A 15,671-nucleotide genomic window follows, 5' to 3' on the forward strand; every position below is an offset into this window, starting at 1 on the left:
AAATATTTGTCTTTGACCGGTCTCTGGTTTACTGTCTTTCCCTGCTAGTTTCTTCGTTGTATTGTGAAGCCGTTTCATATTTCCTTCTCTAGCGGCTTTTTCTGCCGTCGTTGCTAGTTCTTCCACGTATTTCTTCTTGTCGGCTCTAATGCTCTTCTTCACTTGCTTGTTTGCTTCTATGTATTCAGCTTGTGCTTGGACTCTCTGCTCGTGTTAGGCTGTTATTAATTGCTGTCTTCTTGTTTTTCCTTTCTTTGATCTTGTCCGGTGTTTCTATAGAGATCCATTCCTTATGATGGTGTTTCTTTAGACCCAGAACCTCTTGACACTTTGAAGTCAATGCTTCTTTGATACTTTTCCAGTTGTCCTCCATGGTAGTTTCTTCTTCTTTCAGTAGATCTTGTAAGGCTTGGAACCTATTGTTGAGAGTTGTCTTGAATTTATTGAGTTTGTCAGTATCTCGAAGGAAGGCTGTATTGAACCTTTGTAGTGTTGTTTGTCCGGTTGTCCAGTTCTTCTTTAGCTTCAGTTTTAAATTGGCTACAACTAGATGGTGATCTGAAGCTACGTCAGCTCCTCTCCTGGTTCTCACATCTTCCATTGTCCTTCGGAATTTCTTATTGATGCAGATATGATCTATCTGGTTCTCTGTAATGTGGTCCGGTGAGATCCATGTAGCTTTGTGTATACGTTTGCGTGAAATATTGTGCCTCCTACGACCAATTTGTTGAATGCACAAAGATTTGCAAATCTTTCTCCATTTTCGTTTCTCTGTCCCAGTCCATGTCGTCCCATAACATCTTCATATCCGGTGTTGTCTACTCCGACTTTGGCATTTAGATCTCCCATCAGAATAGTGAGGTCATTTCTTGGGCACTTGTCTATGATTGGTTGCAGCCGCTCCTAGAATTGATCTTTAATGTCGTCGTTGCTATCATTGGTGGGTGCATAACATTGGATAATATTGATTGCGATCCCCTCCTTCTTTGTTTTGAATGGTGCTTTGATGGTTCTGGATCCGTGAGATTCCCATCCTACAAGTGCATTTCGTGCTACTTTGGACAGCATTAGAGCAACTCCTTGAGTGTGTGGAACATTTTCCTCTTCATGACCGGAGTATAGCAGCATCTCTTTCATATTTAGCCTTTGTTGTCCACCTTAGGTCCAGTGGGTTTCGTTGATTCCCAGTACTGCCGAGTTGTATCTCCTCATTTCTGTTGCTATTCGACTGGTCTTCTCGGTCTCCCACATTGTTCGGACGTTCCATGTACCGATAAAATGTTTGCTCTGGTTGTTAGAAGGGGCATCGGCCTCGTGGCTTCCGAAGGAACTCGGCTTTCACCATGAAGCGTCATAGTTCTTCTAAATGAAGACCTTCTAAATTTCAGGGCAGAGTTTAAATGGTTTGAATAATTTTTTCTGGTAAGCGTTTATTTAGCGAGTTGGTTTTCTACGGGATGGGGACGCTAACCCCATGCCCAACCCTCCTCCTTTACCCGGTCTTGGGACCGGCAGTAACTTTGGAAGAGCTACAGGCGGAGTTGGCTTAGATGTATACACTCTATGAAATTAGAATAGCTAGATCACATTAGTTAACTTGAGATCTTAATCCATATTTCATCATCTGATATCTATGACCTACTCCACAAAACAATTTTTATTAAGAACATGCAGAAAACTCTACCTTCTTATGTATGTAGTTTAAAGTTTTTCAGACATATCCTACTTGCTATAAATGCATTTATACATACAATATTAAGAATTTATTTGTGTAATCATCTAATTACGAAGAAAAGAGAGTAGCTAAGACTTTAATTATAATGCTTAATCCTACTGCACTCAATAGAAAACAAGGCCTTACCATACATCCGACTTGGACTATCTATCCAAGCTACCATATCTAATATTATTCACATTTCACACTATTATCTTACATACAAATTAAACTCTCTCCTTTCTCACTACAAAGGTCACATTTTATCATCCCTGACCTTGCACATATACACAGTCAAGCACCCACCCACCTACATACATGTCGTTTATAAATCATCTTGACCGAAATGACATAACATTGACTGGGTGACACGGGAGCGAATCCGTCAGGGAGCACCAGTTCCCTAAAGATTACAGGTACATGTTGCTGATGAGTGCCAAGTAGCACGAAACCTAAGTACAGGGTTTCCTGTCGACTACCTCCAACCACCATCTAACATAACACTAACTTGCTTAGATCTGTTTTCATCATTGATCGCACATAATATTTTTGTGTTGTTCTGTTGTACTATTTAAACTTGGACTCATTTTGATTTGATCAGTTATTTACCCTGAAGAAGTGACTTACACTAAGTTACGAAACATCAGAAAATTTAAGTTTTCTACTTGTTAGGATATGTACAAATATATTACTTTTATTTTACTTACATCATTTTGTTTATTCAAATAATCACTTGGACAATTGTAATTTAACTTTCTTAGATCACATTTGATAACAGCAATTGAACCAGTTTGTTTACATTTATCCAAAGCTTTTAATAAATTTTTAATGTATGATGAATTTTTAGAAGGTTTATCCATTTCCATTGGATCAACAATAAACTGTTGATTAGTAGTTTGTTGATTCACATTTCATTTTTTCCAAGTGTTTCCATGTAAAACAGATCATTTAAGCATAAAAAGAAAAATAAGAAATAGACTATTGTGAAAACACTTACAGATCGAGATCATGAATCGCTTGATGTTAGACCACCACTGGAAATCTGGAAGTACTGGACGGCCGTTTCGTCTCATTGTAGGACTCCTCAGCAGTGCACATCCACGATCCCGCACGCGGGATTCGAACCCAGGGCCCTCAGTCTCACGCGCGAATGCTTAACCCTAGACCAATGAGTCGGTATCGATATGTGTTAGTGTCTAACCTCAACCAATCCGCGAAATTGCTCGACCATCTTCCATTGTACAGTTTCAGTCATAAAAACAATAATTTTATGTCTATTTTGTCCTAGTATAGAACTCATTATACTAACATGATAAATGGATGCTTAAGGTGGTTAACATTATCTGGAGAGTAAACGCTATATCGAATCATCATAGTCGTTGGTCATTACACCCATCTTATACTTGACAGACATATCTGTTGTTCATATGTCTTGGTATTCCAGATGATTAATCTAAAAGAACACTGAAGTTTATCACGATGATGATTTTATAACCAATTTTCTTTGGATATTATTTGACACTACAGATAGATGTATGAGGTTAAGCGTTCGCATGCGAGACTGATAGGTCCTAGGTTCGAATCTCACGGGGTGAGATAGTGGATGTGCACTGGTGAGGAGTTCCATACTAGGATGAAACAGCCGTCCAATGCTTCCAGGTTTTCATGTTGATTTAGCTTCAGTTGATTCATGAATTCAATTAATAAATTACTACAATCTCTATAAAACCCCTGTCAAATATATGATTGTCCATTTTTGAACGAAAACAACTGGATATTCATTCTTTTTTTCCCAGGTTCTGATATCACATGGCAAAATATTGATAATCAAAGGGATCAAATAGCTCACTCATTCTAGTTGGCATATTTACCAACCTAATATTTATTAAACCAATAGAACATTCAGATCTTATGAATAACTGGATATCTTTAGAAATGGTATTTGATAATCTAATAAATTCACATTATAAAACTCAACTAAGTCATAATATAATGTAACAATCATAAGTCATTCAATAATCATTTGGATTTAATAACTCGTAAGCCGATGGTATGCTAGGAATAAAACTAGAATAAAGTTTAGAATTCCTCATAAAATGTTACTCAATAGAAAGAAACAAATAATTCATTAATTGACTTGAACTCACTAGAAACGAATTAATCCCATGTTGTTTAGCTAATTGTTCTATTTCATTTAAATGATTCTCTTGAATTTCCATAAAACCAATACGAATGATAATATCACACCAAAATTTTGTTTCTTTGAAAGTATTTTTATATTTTATTAAAAGATCAACAGCTGATGAATCTTTTGGACATATGATAGTATCAACTAGGAAGATATTTTAATAAATACATACATACTACTTAAATATTAATTTAGTAGACAAAGACTAAAACAAAAATATTTAAGGCAAATAAAAGGGAAATCATAGTGATAGGTAGACTGATAAGTCCTGGGTTCTAATCTCGCGAGATGGGATCGTGGATGCTCATTACTAAGGATTCCCATACCAGGGAAAAAACGGCCGTGTAGTGCTTCCAGGATTTTCATGGTGATCTAGCTTCAGCTGATTCATGAATCCAACTATTAAAATTATTATAGTATCTACAATACCCCTCTCTGATTATAATCCTAATTACTGAATTATTGTCAATTATTTCAACATCAGATATCTATGATATCTATCAGTTGATTGAAGTTAGACATGAACACAATTGGATGTTGGCTCAGGAGTTTAGATGTTAAAAGTTCACGAGCGAGAGCGAGGGTCTCGGGTTCGAGTCCATCATGAGGGATTGTGGGTGCTCATTGCTGCGAAGTCGCACATTGAGATGAGGCGGCCATCCAGTACTTCTGGATTTTCAGTGGTGGTCTAGATTAGATCGACTCATGAATTCAACCATTTAAATTACTAATCTCTACAAACTGTTATTCACATATTTATGTGCTTATTGAGGATTTAGTTTATTTTTTTCTCAGCTCTAGATCATTTTATCGACTAACCGTACTGAATCCTTCAAGCCACCACATACTACGCAGAGCTGTCTCTGAATGTTAAGTGGAAACCCAATAGGGATCAAGTGTTAAAGAACCACTTGACAATATAATGACTTGAAAAGTGAACTGGCATTTCATAGTATTTCACTGCTTTTCACTACAGAAAGATAAATCCAGAGATTTTACGCTCTCTCCTTCTCTTTGATTTATATTAGTTAATAAACTTCGCTGATCCGAATTAACTGGACGTTTACTGATTTGAGAGACATTATAATGTGGTACAGTCATTCTGATAACAAGAAATTACCCAGAAAATAGAAACTCTCAATTGTTAAACTTACCGATTGTTGTAGTCCCACCAAGTAGAGCCTCTTTTGTAAAATTTATATACGCTTCTGTATCAATCGGATGGATATCTTGTATTAAGTAAGTAGACATATCAATTCCAGCTGGCATAATTAACATTCCGGTAGCATCAAGTCTTGGCGTATCCGGTTGAACTTCAATGTTTGTGCCAGTTGACCTAATTTGTTATAAATTGGAGCAACACAAATCTAACTTATCCACTGATTAATCAAATGAAGGTTAGCAAATTTGAAGATGAGGTAAATGCTAGGTGGTTGAGGTCAACTAGCAAGTCAACCGCTGACAAAATCGTACACATCAATCTTCATGATGAGGAATAACCAGAATGAGATCCAGGTAATCTTATTTCTGTCGACTCTCAGCAACTATTCAACATAAGAACAAACTACACCTTGAGTTTTGATGATATGTCTCCGAAATGATCATAGGGGAGCACATGAGGTTTATTCTTTATCTTCCTCTAGATTTTGAGTTTATATATTCCCTTATGAATGCCTTCTTTCTATTCCTTCTCAGACCATATTTTTAATGTTGAACCTTGTTTGTTATCAGTATCCGTACAGTTATCATGATTTCATTGCCATTCATCTTATTAATTTTATATTATTGTGCTTACATTTTATGATGGAGACCGAGATAACATTTGCACAAGGCTCTACGTTAACTACGACTGTCTGATATTATGATATACCAATTTTCATGTTGCTAATTTAGCCAATAAAGTTTGGTCTAAACTAGGAACTAGACAGAATGAAATTGTTTATCACTCAGCTAATTGGGGGCAATCCATCTGACGTCTTAGTATTCTGACTGGTAGGTTTTAAACTTGAAAATTTTGCATAGAGCTGTTGTTTATAGTGTATATAGTAATTGAATTAATGGACATAATGTTGCTGGTGCACACAAAGCATCGTCACACATTTGTGTTAAGTCTGTTTTACGTTCTCTATCCTTATTCACTTCCCTTCGACTCTTTTGTGTATTATATGTGTATTGTGTATTGTTTTATACTACTTATTATTATTCAGTAAACAGTTGTATTCCAGCAATTTTTACACTTATGTTGTCAGGCAATTTTGTGGTGTAAGATTCTGAAATATTTACATATACTTATAACATTTATTGTATTTATCATTATAATTACTTTATCTGATTCATCGTAGCATTTATTCTCGAATTCGTGCATTCGTTTGACCCTTGTTTAAACGTAACAGTTTCCATATATGTTTTGCTCTTAGTTCAGTTTTTGCTTGTTGATAAACTTTTACCAAGTTTGAACATAGCCAATGGCTGTCATTTTTGCAGTATCGAAGCCTATCAAAGACGTGGCAAATGCCAAAGACATCTCACAAGTTAAGGTTTGTAACTAATTTTTGTATATTATTCAGTGAAGAAAGGCTATTTTAGACAAATCGTTGCTTTATGAACTTCGATTTTACGTGTATCTCAATTAGGTGATTTGGACGCTTCGACAGACTTAACAATTTGTTATAACAAGTTTTATTGTCTAATTCTATAGAATAGCTCACCGAAACATTTAAAAAGATACCAATATTCAATTTGACTGAGAAGATAATTTGTCATTTTATCTATTACTTGATAGTTCTTAATTACCAGGAGCTTTGGAAAGATCTGGAAAGATACCTTACATGTGAATGTATTCATGTGAAGATGATGAAAGATTTCTATGACACTAAGATTTGAAAACCGACAGTAAACCTTCAAATCATTATACTTTAACATATTTGACTCATTCAAGATAATTGCTCATTGGCTGAAAGTAGATTTAAAGTCTCAAAGTTAGTTCAACATCAACATTGTCCTAATATTTCTGTTAAGTTTGTCTTACATTGTTCCTACTCGTTCTCTTTCTACTCTTTTGTATGTTGTCTTATACTACTTATTTACATTCAGTAAGCAGTTGTGTTATTGACAATTTTCACACTTATGTTGTAACGCAAGTTGTACTGTAATATTCTGAAATGTTCACATATACTTATAACGTTTATTGTACTTATCATTGTATTTATCATTATAATTACTGTATCTTAATCTCTGTAGCCGTTGTCCACAGTTTTGTGCATTTGTTTAAACGTAACAGTTTCCATATTGTTTTGCTCTTGGTTCGGGTTTCGATTGTTCATAAACTGTTATCAAATTTAGACACAGCTATCAGCTGTCTTTTGTACTATTGAAGCCTTTTTATTTTCATACTTGAAGGACGCGTTTAAACGCCTCAGGCATCTCACAAGTTGAGAACCGCTATTGTAGACGAATTGTTGATTTGGAAACTTCGGTTTTGCGCGTATCTCAATCGGGTGACTTGGACGTTTCGATAGATCTAACAATTTCAGTACAATGACATAAGAACTTCAATATGAATAGTAATAAAAGTAACCAAAAACTTTTGAATACTTACACAATTTTTCCATCCTCAATCAATATATTTGCAAACTGTATATGATCACTATTTACTAATTGTCCACCGGTTATATAAAGCTGTTCCTTCTATCAAATAAAATAACAAATAAATCAATAAATCAGTTGAATTGACTTCATTAAAGTCATATGCTTTAAAGAATCAATAACTCTGAAGATAGTTTCTGATATACTTATTTACCTACGCCTGTTACTCCCGATAGAGCATAGGCTACCGACCAACATACTCCAACACACTCTGTCCTCGGTCTCCCTTTCTAGTTCTATACCATTCTTGTTCATTCTTCTCATGTCTGTCTGTCTGTCTCCAATTCTCGATGTATTATGTTCTTTGGTCTGCCGCCTCTCCTTTGGCTTTCAGGATTCCATGTGAGGGCTTGCTTTGTGACGTAGTTCGGTGCTTTCCTCAATGTGTGTCCTATCCACTTCCACCACTTCTTCCTGATTTCTTCCTCCGCTGGGATTTGGTTTGTTCTCTCCAACAGTAGGTTGTTGCTGATATTATCTGACCAACGGATCCGAAGTATTTTGTGTAGACAACTGTTAATAAACACTTGTATTTTCTGGATGATGGACTTCGTAGTTCTCCAGGTTTCCGTCCCATACAGTAGAACTGTCTTCACATTTGTATTGAAAATTCTGACTTTGGTGTTGGTTGACAGATAGTTGTTTTGAGTTCCAGATGTTCTTCAGTTGTAAATATGCTGCTCTTGCTTTACCGATCCTCGCTTTCACATCTGCATCAGATCCACTGTGTTCATCAATGATGCTACCTAGATATGTAAAGTTTTCTACATGCTCTAAATCTTCTCCGTCAAGTGCGATTAGATTGGTGTATGTTGTATTGTATCGGAGAATCTTACTTTCCATCTGTGTATATTGAGACCTACTGCTGCTGAGACTGCTTCTACAGTGGTCTTCTTCTCCTGCATTTGTTGTTGCGTTTGCGTTAGAAGAGCTAGATCATCTGTGAAGTCTAGATCGTCCAGCAGCATCCTATTTGTCCATTGAATCCCATTCTTTTTCCCAGATGTTAACGTCTTCATTATCCAGTCGATCACCAGGAGAAAGAGAAAGGGTGAGATTAAGCAACCTTACCTGACATCGATCTTTACTTAGAACGAGTTTCTGTCATAGCCTGATATCAATATGTGAACAATTGAAAATTATTAGGAACATGACATATATTTTTGTCTCTTAAAACTCCTCTGTATCGAATAAAACTCAAGGATTTGAGATCAAATCGGTATGTTGATTTCAATTTGGGCCAATACAGAATTACTTAGGTAGTAAATCTATTCAGACTAGTGTCAAAGATCATTACATCAGAAGAAGACAAGCAAAAACAATAACAAAAACATCTAATTAATGTCTTACAATTTAGTACCTTTCCCATGAATACTATTAAAAATATATAAAAGCGGAGTGTTCTTTTAAATTCACTTGGTATTGTTTACTTGAATCTGCTCATTGATGCTTACGACTATAATTGATCAGGCTCTTATTGGAATATATGTATATTGTGCTTATTGCTTCGATGTTATCTTAATTTACAGACGTTATAAGCATTATAAGTGGATAAAGTGATGACGTTTGGAGTGAACATTACTGGGTTTGAGTCCCATAGTGAACATCAACTCAGATGCAAGTATATCTAGCTGAGAAGTCTCAAATAGGACGAAACGGGCGTCTTGGATTCCACTGCTAGCCACTAATAAGCACATACAATTACATATAACATTGACTATGTATAATCTTGATGACCAATCCACCGTTGGTTGGCGGCTCAATGGTCTAAAGGTTAAGTGACCGCGCGCGAGACCAAAGGTGCTGGACTGGGGTCACGCACACGGGATCGTGGAGGCGCATTATTGAGGAGTCCCATAGTATGATGAAACGACTGTCCGGAGTTTCCAGGTTTCCAATGGTTGTCTAACATTGATACATTCATGATACCAATCTAAGCTCAGTCATCAAGGGTTTCCATTAATTGATTCTTAACATCTCGATCATCGAAGTCAAAGAAAGATTGCATTTTACCAAACTATTTGATCACTATGAAGAGTTTATAGAGATTTTCCCAATTTTATAGTTAACTTCACGGACTGATCTTAGTTAAAAACAGAGCTTCAAAAATCATGAAGCATTTGAAAGTTGTTTCAGTTAAGTATAAGATTATTGATTAGCGTGTATCCCTGACTTCGCCATCAGGGACTAGACCTATGATCGTTAGTCTGTCAATCCTGAATCAATTCATCAGTTCTAAGTAACTACTTGATACGAGATAAAGAGTGGAGATTTCCAAACCACTGGAACTAATGTCACTTCAAGTTTCAAAAACTGATCTCCGTAGTTAACTTGAATCGAGAATTGTTAATATACAAGATAGACATTATATCTATACCTGACAATCATGTAACTTGTTCAGTTTGATTTTTATTCAAGCTATCATTTACTTTTTCAAAGTGGTGATTCCTATTCAATATATATGTCCCAATTTTCTCAGACTAATCATGTAAAAATATATCATGGCCTTGTCTACTGTTTATTTTTCTGGTTAGCGTCCTTTGATCAGTCAGTTTTCTTCGGGATGGGGTCGCCAACCCCATGTCCAACCCTCCTCCTTTACCCGGGTTTAGGACTGACAGTAACTTTAGAAGAGCTACAGGCAGGGAACCACTACAACCATCATCATGAAGCTACAAGTATTTATAAATAGCTGTCTACGCAAGATACTTAACATCCATTGGCCGGATACCATCAGCAACAGCCTTCTGTGAGAGATAACAAACCAGGTTTCAGCTGAAGAGGAAATTAGGAAAAGACGATGAAAGTGGATATGACATACATTACGCAAATCATCAAACTGCATCACGAGGCAAGCCATAACTTGGAATCCTGAAGGGAGGTGGAAAAGTGGAAGGTCAAAAAACACATTACGTCGGGAAATAGAAGCAGATATGAAAAGGATGAATGAGAACTGGAAGGAGCTGGAAAGGACTTCCCAGAACAGGTTTGGATGGAGAGTGTTGGTGGGCGCCCTATGCTCATCCACGAGGAGTAACAGGCGTAAGTATGTGAGTAAGTCTACTGTTTACAACATATTAGTGAAGTTAATACCTGAAAAGTATAATGGGAACTCTCAAGGTATTAAGTATACTTTCAATTATATTTGTCTTTCGGATAAACGAACAGGAGTCACTATAAAATTTATGTATCAAATACATTACAAGGTTTAAAAAAGAACATTTGTATCTGAGATCAAACGTATAATAAGTAATCATTGTTGATATTTTTCTAATGCTTTTTATAAGGTGGTATTGTAGTGTGAGCTACTTAAATCTACATAAGTAGTAATATAACGATGGTTAGGAATAGAATGTACTTCAGTAAAAGATCAAGAAGGTAAGAATGGAAATGGAAAGTAGTTGGTATGAAAATACAAAAACAATGAAATCTGAGAAGATGAACTAATATTTGCAAACGAAACAGTCAAGTTCAAGACAATTGATCGACAGTTTGCAAATGAAGTATTTACTGTATAGTTCTCAGATTTTAGTGAGATATTCTGTAATTTTATGCTCAGATACATCCGATTGTCCTCACTTGTATACTTGTTCATTACAGTATCGTCAAATCAATGAATAATTATAAACAGTAATTAGATCTTCACTTGAAAACATACTGGAAAGATTAACACAAGTCAACCGACCAAATATCATTATGACTGAAAGCTGAAATATATGGTCCATCTAGAATGAACCTAAATCTTATTTATATCTTATCATATATATACATAGAATTTTCTTTAATCTACTCTTATTCTAAGTTAGACATTGACACCGTTGGATGCCGGCTCAGTGATCTAGTTGATTAGGCGCCTGGCGCGAGACTGATAGGTCCTGGGTTCGGATCCCGTGGGGTGCGGGATCGTGAATGAGCACTGCTGGGGGTTCCATACTAGGACGAAACGGCCGTCCATTGCTTCCACGTTTTCCATGGTGATCTAGCTTCAATTGACTCATGATTTCAATCAGTGAAATTTCTGATTCCAAGTGTCAATACAAAGTAAATAATCTGAAATCTCTTCTAAGGAATCTAACATATCATTCAACTCTTAGAAATTATCATCAAGATGATCTTTCAGATGATGGAGAAGATTTTTAATTCAAATGAATGATTTGAATAGAATGTTTCATCTACTTGAAATGTATAATTGATAATGTTATTCAGAAGAATGATGAAAACTCCACGACTAAACCGTCCAAATGATAGAACAAAACTCCAACAAGATTACTTTGTTACAATCATAAACTAAATTGTTATTGATTTGTATTAAGAAATAAACCAGTGGTTATTAAATCAATATCATAGTAAAAACTAGGTTGAGAACTGTATAGATGAACAAGTAGAAAGATCAATAGAGAAATGTAAACACAACAAAAGTACAGAGGGCAGCTACCCGTGCAATTCGAGAACTCCGGGGTTTACCATACAAAGAGCGGTTTGAAAAGCTGGACTAAGGAGAAATCTAATTTTGATGTACAGAATACTGAGAAATGATTTTGGATCTAAATTATTCTCCCTTTTTCTTCCCACTAGATCGGGGCATCTCAGAAGACATAGCAGGCGAGTAGAGAAGTCAAGAACGAACAAAATATCCATGGCGTACAGGTTTTCAAACCGAGTCGTCAATACTTGGAACCTGATGCTCGAAGCACTGGTGTCTTCACCTTTAATTGACTCTTTCAAGAGAAGACTAGACACTCATAGAAGCATACTAGAAAAGTAATAATACAGGCCGTAGGCCTTCTATCCTTACTACACAAATCTGAATCTGAAATCATCATATGGAAATATTATAATATACATTGTGAAATTCACTTGGTATTGTTTGGCTTGCATCTTCCCATTGAGGTTTAAGACTGCAATCGATCAGCCTGTGGCTATCAAGACTCAGTAGCCGAGTGGATAACGCGATAGTGTTTGAAGCGAATGGTACCGGGTTCGAGTCCCAGAGTGAACAGCAACTATGAGAAGCAGGTAAATCCAGCTGACGAGTCCCAAATAAGACGGAACGCACGTCCTGTATTCCACTGTTAGCCACTATCCATCAATGCTTACATTGTGAAAGATTAGAAGGAAAAACTTTACAAGAAAATAGTACAATATTCAGGAAAGCATAAATCTGAAAGAACGAAAAAAAGTGAATGCATAAGTGGGATGTAAAGCAATAAAGTGAAGGATTAAAAAAGTTCATTAATTCATATTATTGGGATTGATGTGTAGTACAGTCAATCAGTGATCCTAGTTACTGTTTTGTTGTATATTAAATAGGAAAATCAATTAAAATGTCAATTATCAGTATAGAGTTGTGGAGATTATTAAGTTATTGATTGAGGTCATGAACCGGATGATGTTAGACTACCACTGAAAATCTGGAAACACTGGACGACCATTTCGTCCTATTGTGGGACTCCTCAACAGTGCTCATCCACGATCCCACTCGCGCGATTCAAACCCAGGAACCTCTGAGCCACTGAGAAGGCATCCAATGGTGTTAATGTCTAACCTCAACCAATCCACAAAATTGCGTGACGATCTACCATTGTACTGAGGTAAATATTTGTCTCTACTCGACACATAATAACTCCACTGGTCACGGCTTCTCATTAGAACTCTGAGAAGTCACTCACAAAGTTAGTCTTTAGTGAGTACATGGTAATTATTAGTAAAGGTTTGTGAAGATTATTAAGTTATTGATTGAGATCTTGAACCGATCGATGCTAGACCACCATTGAAAACCTGAAAGCAATACTTTTAGATAAGATTTAGGTTCATTCTAAATGGATCATAATAATTTGGCTTAGATTTCTCCATTTAGTTCTGTTGTTTAATATTTCTAATTCATGTGTAGTTGTAATCTGTTTTCGAACAGTATCAATTCATTGTACATAAGTTATTTGTTAAACACATTTATTGATTATCTGTCTATATATTATACATATATAAACTACATCATGAGACAAGCCTTAATTTGGAATCCTGAAGGGAAACGAAAAAGAGGAAAGCCAAAAAACATACTGAATCGAGAATCGGAAACAGACATGAAAAGAATGAATAGCAACTGGAAAGAACTGGAAAGGATTACCCAAGACAGGGTTGGATGAAGAGTGTTAGTCTGCGATCTGTAATCCTCCACAAAGGGTAGGAGGCGTAAAGAAGTAATACATATATATTACACTTTTATATAAAGATTTACTAATGTGAATATATTTATTTCGATCAATTTTATATCACGGTTCATTAAACTGGTTGGTCTTCTTCCATTTGTACTGAACTAGATGTAATATATATGCATAATATGTACCACATACTGTGAGGTTGTACTCGCAACAGCAGGTTAATGATGTAATTAGTAATTAACGTAAATGAAAACTACAATTCATTGATTCATTAACTAATTCAATATGAAAGGGGTTTTGTGAATATTATAGTAATTTCAATGATTGAGATCGTGAGTCAATTAAAGCTAGACCATCATGGAAAACCTGGACTCCTCAGCCGTGCGCATCCACGAGATTCAAACACAGCACCTATCAGTCTCGTGCGCGAGCGTTTAACCACTAGACCACTGAGCTGGCATCCTACGGCGTTAATGTCCAACTTCAACTAATCTATGAAATTGTGCGACACATCCAACATTGTTATCCGTGAGTTACTACCTCACAACTGACTCGGCTGAACTGCACTGGTCACTGCTTCTTCCTGCGAGTGGGATCGTGGATGCGCACCGCTGAGGAGTCCTACAATAGGATGAAACTGCCATCCAGTGCTTCCAGGATTTCCATGATGATCTAGCTTCAATTGACTCATGATCTCAACTATCTGGATTTTTACTAATAAATATAAGTTCCTTCGTGAAAGGATAGCAGCGATATCGTTAATTTATTCCATATTTCCACAATAATCTATTCTATTATTTTATTTATTGAAAAATTCATTACAAAGACAGCCAGTAGAGGTTAATACAAGATTACTATTATTATAAATGACTTTATGAAAATGTCATATAGTACGAGGGTAAATTTAATTGTGAACGGATTTCTCAAATTAGATTATAATAGCTGATCATCAACTTCGCCTGCAGCTATTCTACAGTTACTACCGGTCCCAAGCCCTGGTAAAGGAGAAGGGTCTGGCATGGGGTCAGTGACCCGATCTCGTAGAAAACTCACTAAAAACCGCCAACTAAGCTGTTCATCATTAACCGTTTCGTTAAGTTAACACCAATACATAACGAAAATTCTCGTTCAAATATATTCAGTAGTTTAATTGAAATGATTCCGAAAAGTAACAAGGAGAACAAACCTGTCCAAATGACGAAAACTGAATGTCTTGTGTTGTATTGCCAAGGATTTATTATCATTAACAAACATTCAAATCTATTTTATTTACCTCTTCCATTTAAGCTGTTATTACTGGAATATTCAAGATGCCTACTGTTTCTAACAATGAATATATTTTAGTGTCACTTAACCTGGGGATTGTAATGAGAAATATAATCCACTGACATCAATTGATACCTTAGGTTTTAAGTCATTCTATCTAAATTTCATACCTATTATATTGCACAATAAGATAGTCATTTGACAGTATCGTCGTTTGATAAAAAAATGAACTAATATAATCACTCATTTGGTATTGTTTGTTTGAATCTTCTCAATGATGTTTAGCACTGTAATTGATTAGTCTCTTATTGGAATATGTGCATACATTGTACGGATTGCCTCAATATTGTCTTAATTCACAAGCATTATAAGCAAAGATGGATGATAGCTAGCAGTGGAATCCAGAACGCATGTTTCTTCCTATTTGCAACTCGTCAACTGGATATACCTGAATTTCAAAGTTGATATTCATTCTGGGACTCGAACCCAATACTGTTCGCTTCAAACGCCATCACGTCATCTACTTAGCTACTGAGTCCTAATAGTCACTTGCTTGTGCAATGGGGTGAAATTTTTAAATTCACTTGGTATTGTTTACATGAATCTCCCCCAATGATGTTTAGCACTACAATTGAGTAGTTTCTTATTACCATATATACATCCTGTATGGATTGCCTCAATATTGTCTTAATTCACAAGC

The 15,671-nt window shown here is 35.9% G+C and overlaps 1 protein-coding gene across 1 annotated transcript in view; it reads right to left on the bottom strand.

The window, feature by feature from the left end:
• Positions 1-14,987, bottom strand: part of MS3_00010541 (uncharacterized protein) — a gene marked incomplete at both ends in the record, with an annotated part of 33,870 nt that extends 18,883 nt beyond the window's left edge. The window contains 5 exons of the mRNA XM_051218915.1: positions 2,422-2,595; positions 3,862-4,046; positions 5,057-5,238; positions 7,501-7,589; positions 14,979-14,987. Coding sequence (XP_051064023.1) covers positions 2,422-2,595; positions 3,862-4,046; positions 5,057-5,238; positions 7,501-7,589; positions 14,979-14,987 — 639 coding nt within the window. The remainder of the gene's footprint in view (positions 1-2,421; positions 2,596-3,861; positions 4,047-5,056; positions 5,239-7,500; positions 7,590-14,978) is intronic.
• Between the last annotated feature and the right edge of the window lie 684 nt (positions 14,988-15,671).

This window comes from Schistosoma haematobium, assembly GCF_000699445.3.
Source record: "Schistosoma haematobium chromosome Unknown HiC_scaffold_292, whole genome shotgun sequence".
Classification (NCBI taxonomy): domain Eukaryota; kingdom Metazoa; phylum Platyhelminthes; class Trematoda; order Strigeidida; family Schistosomatidae; genus Schistosoma; species Schistosoma haematobium.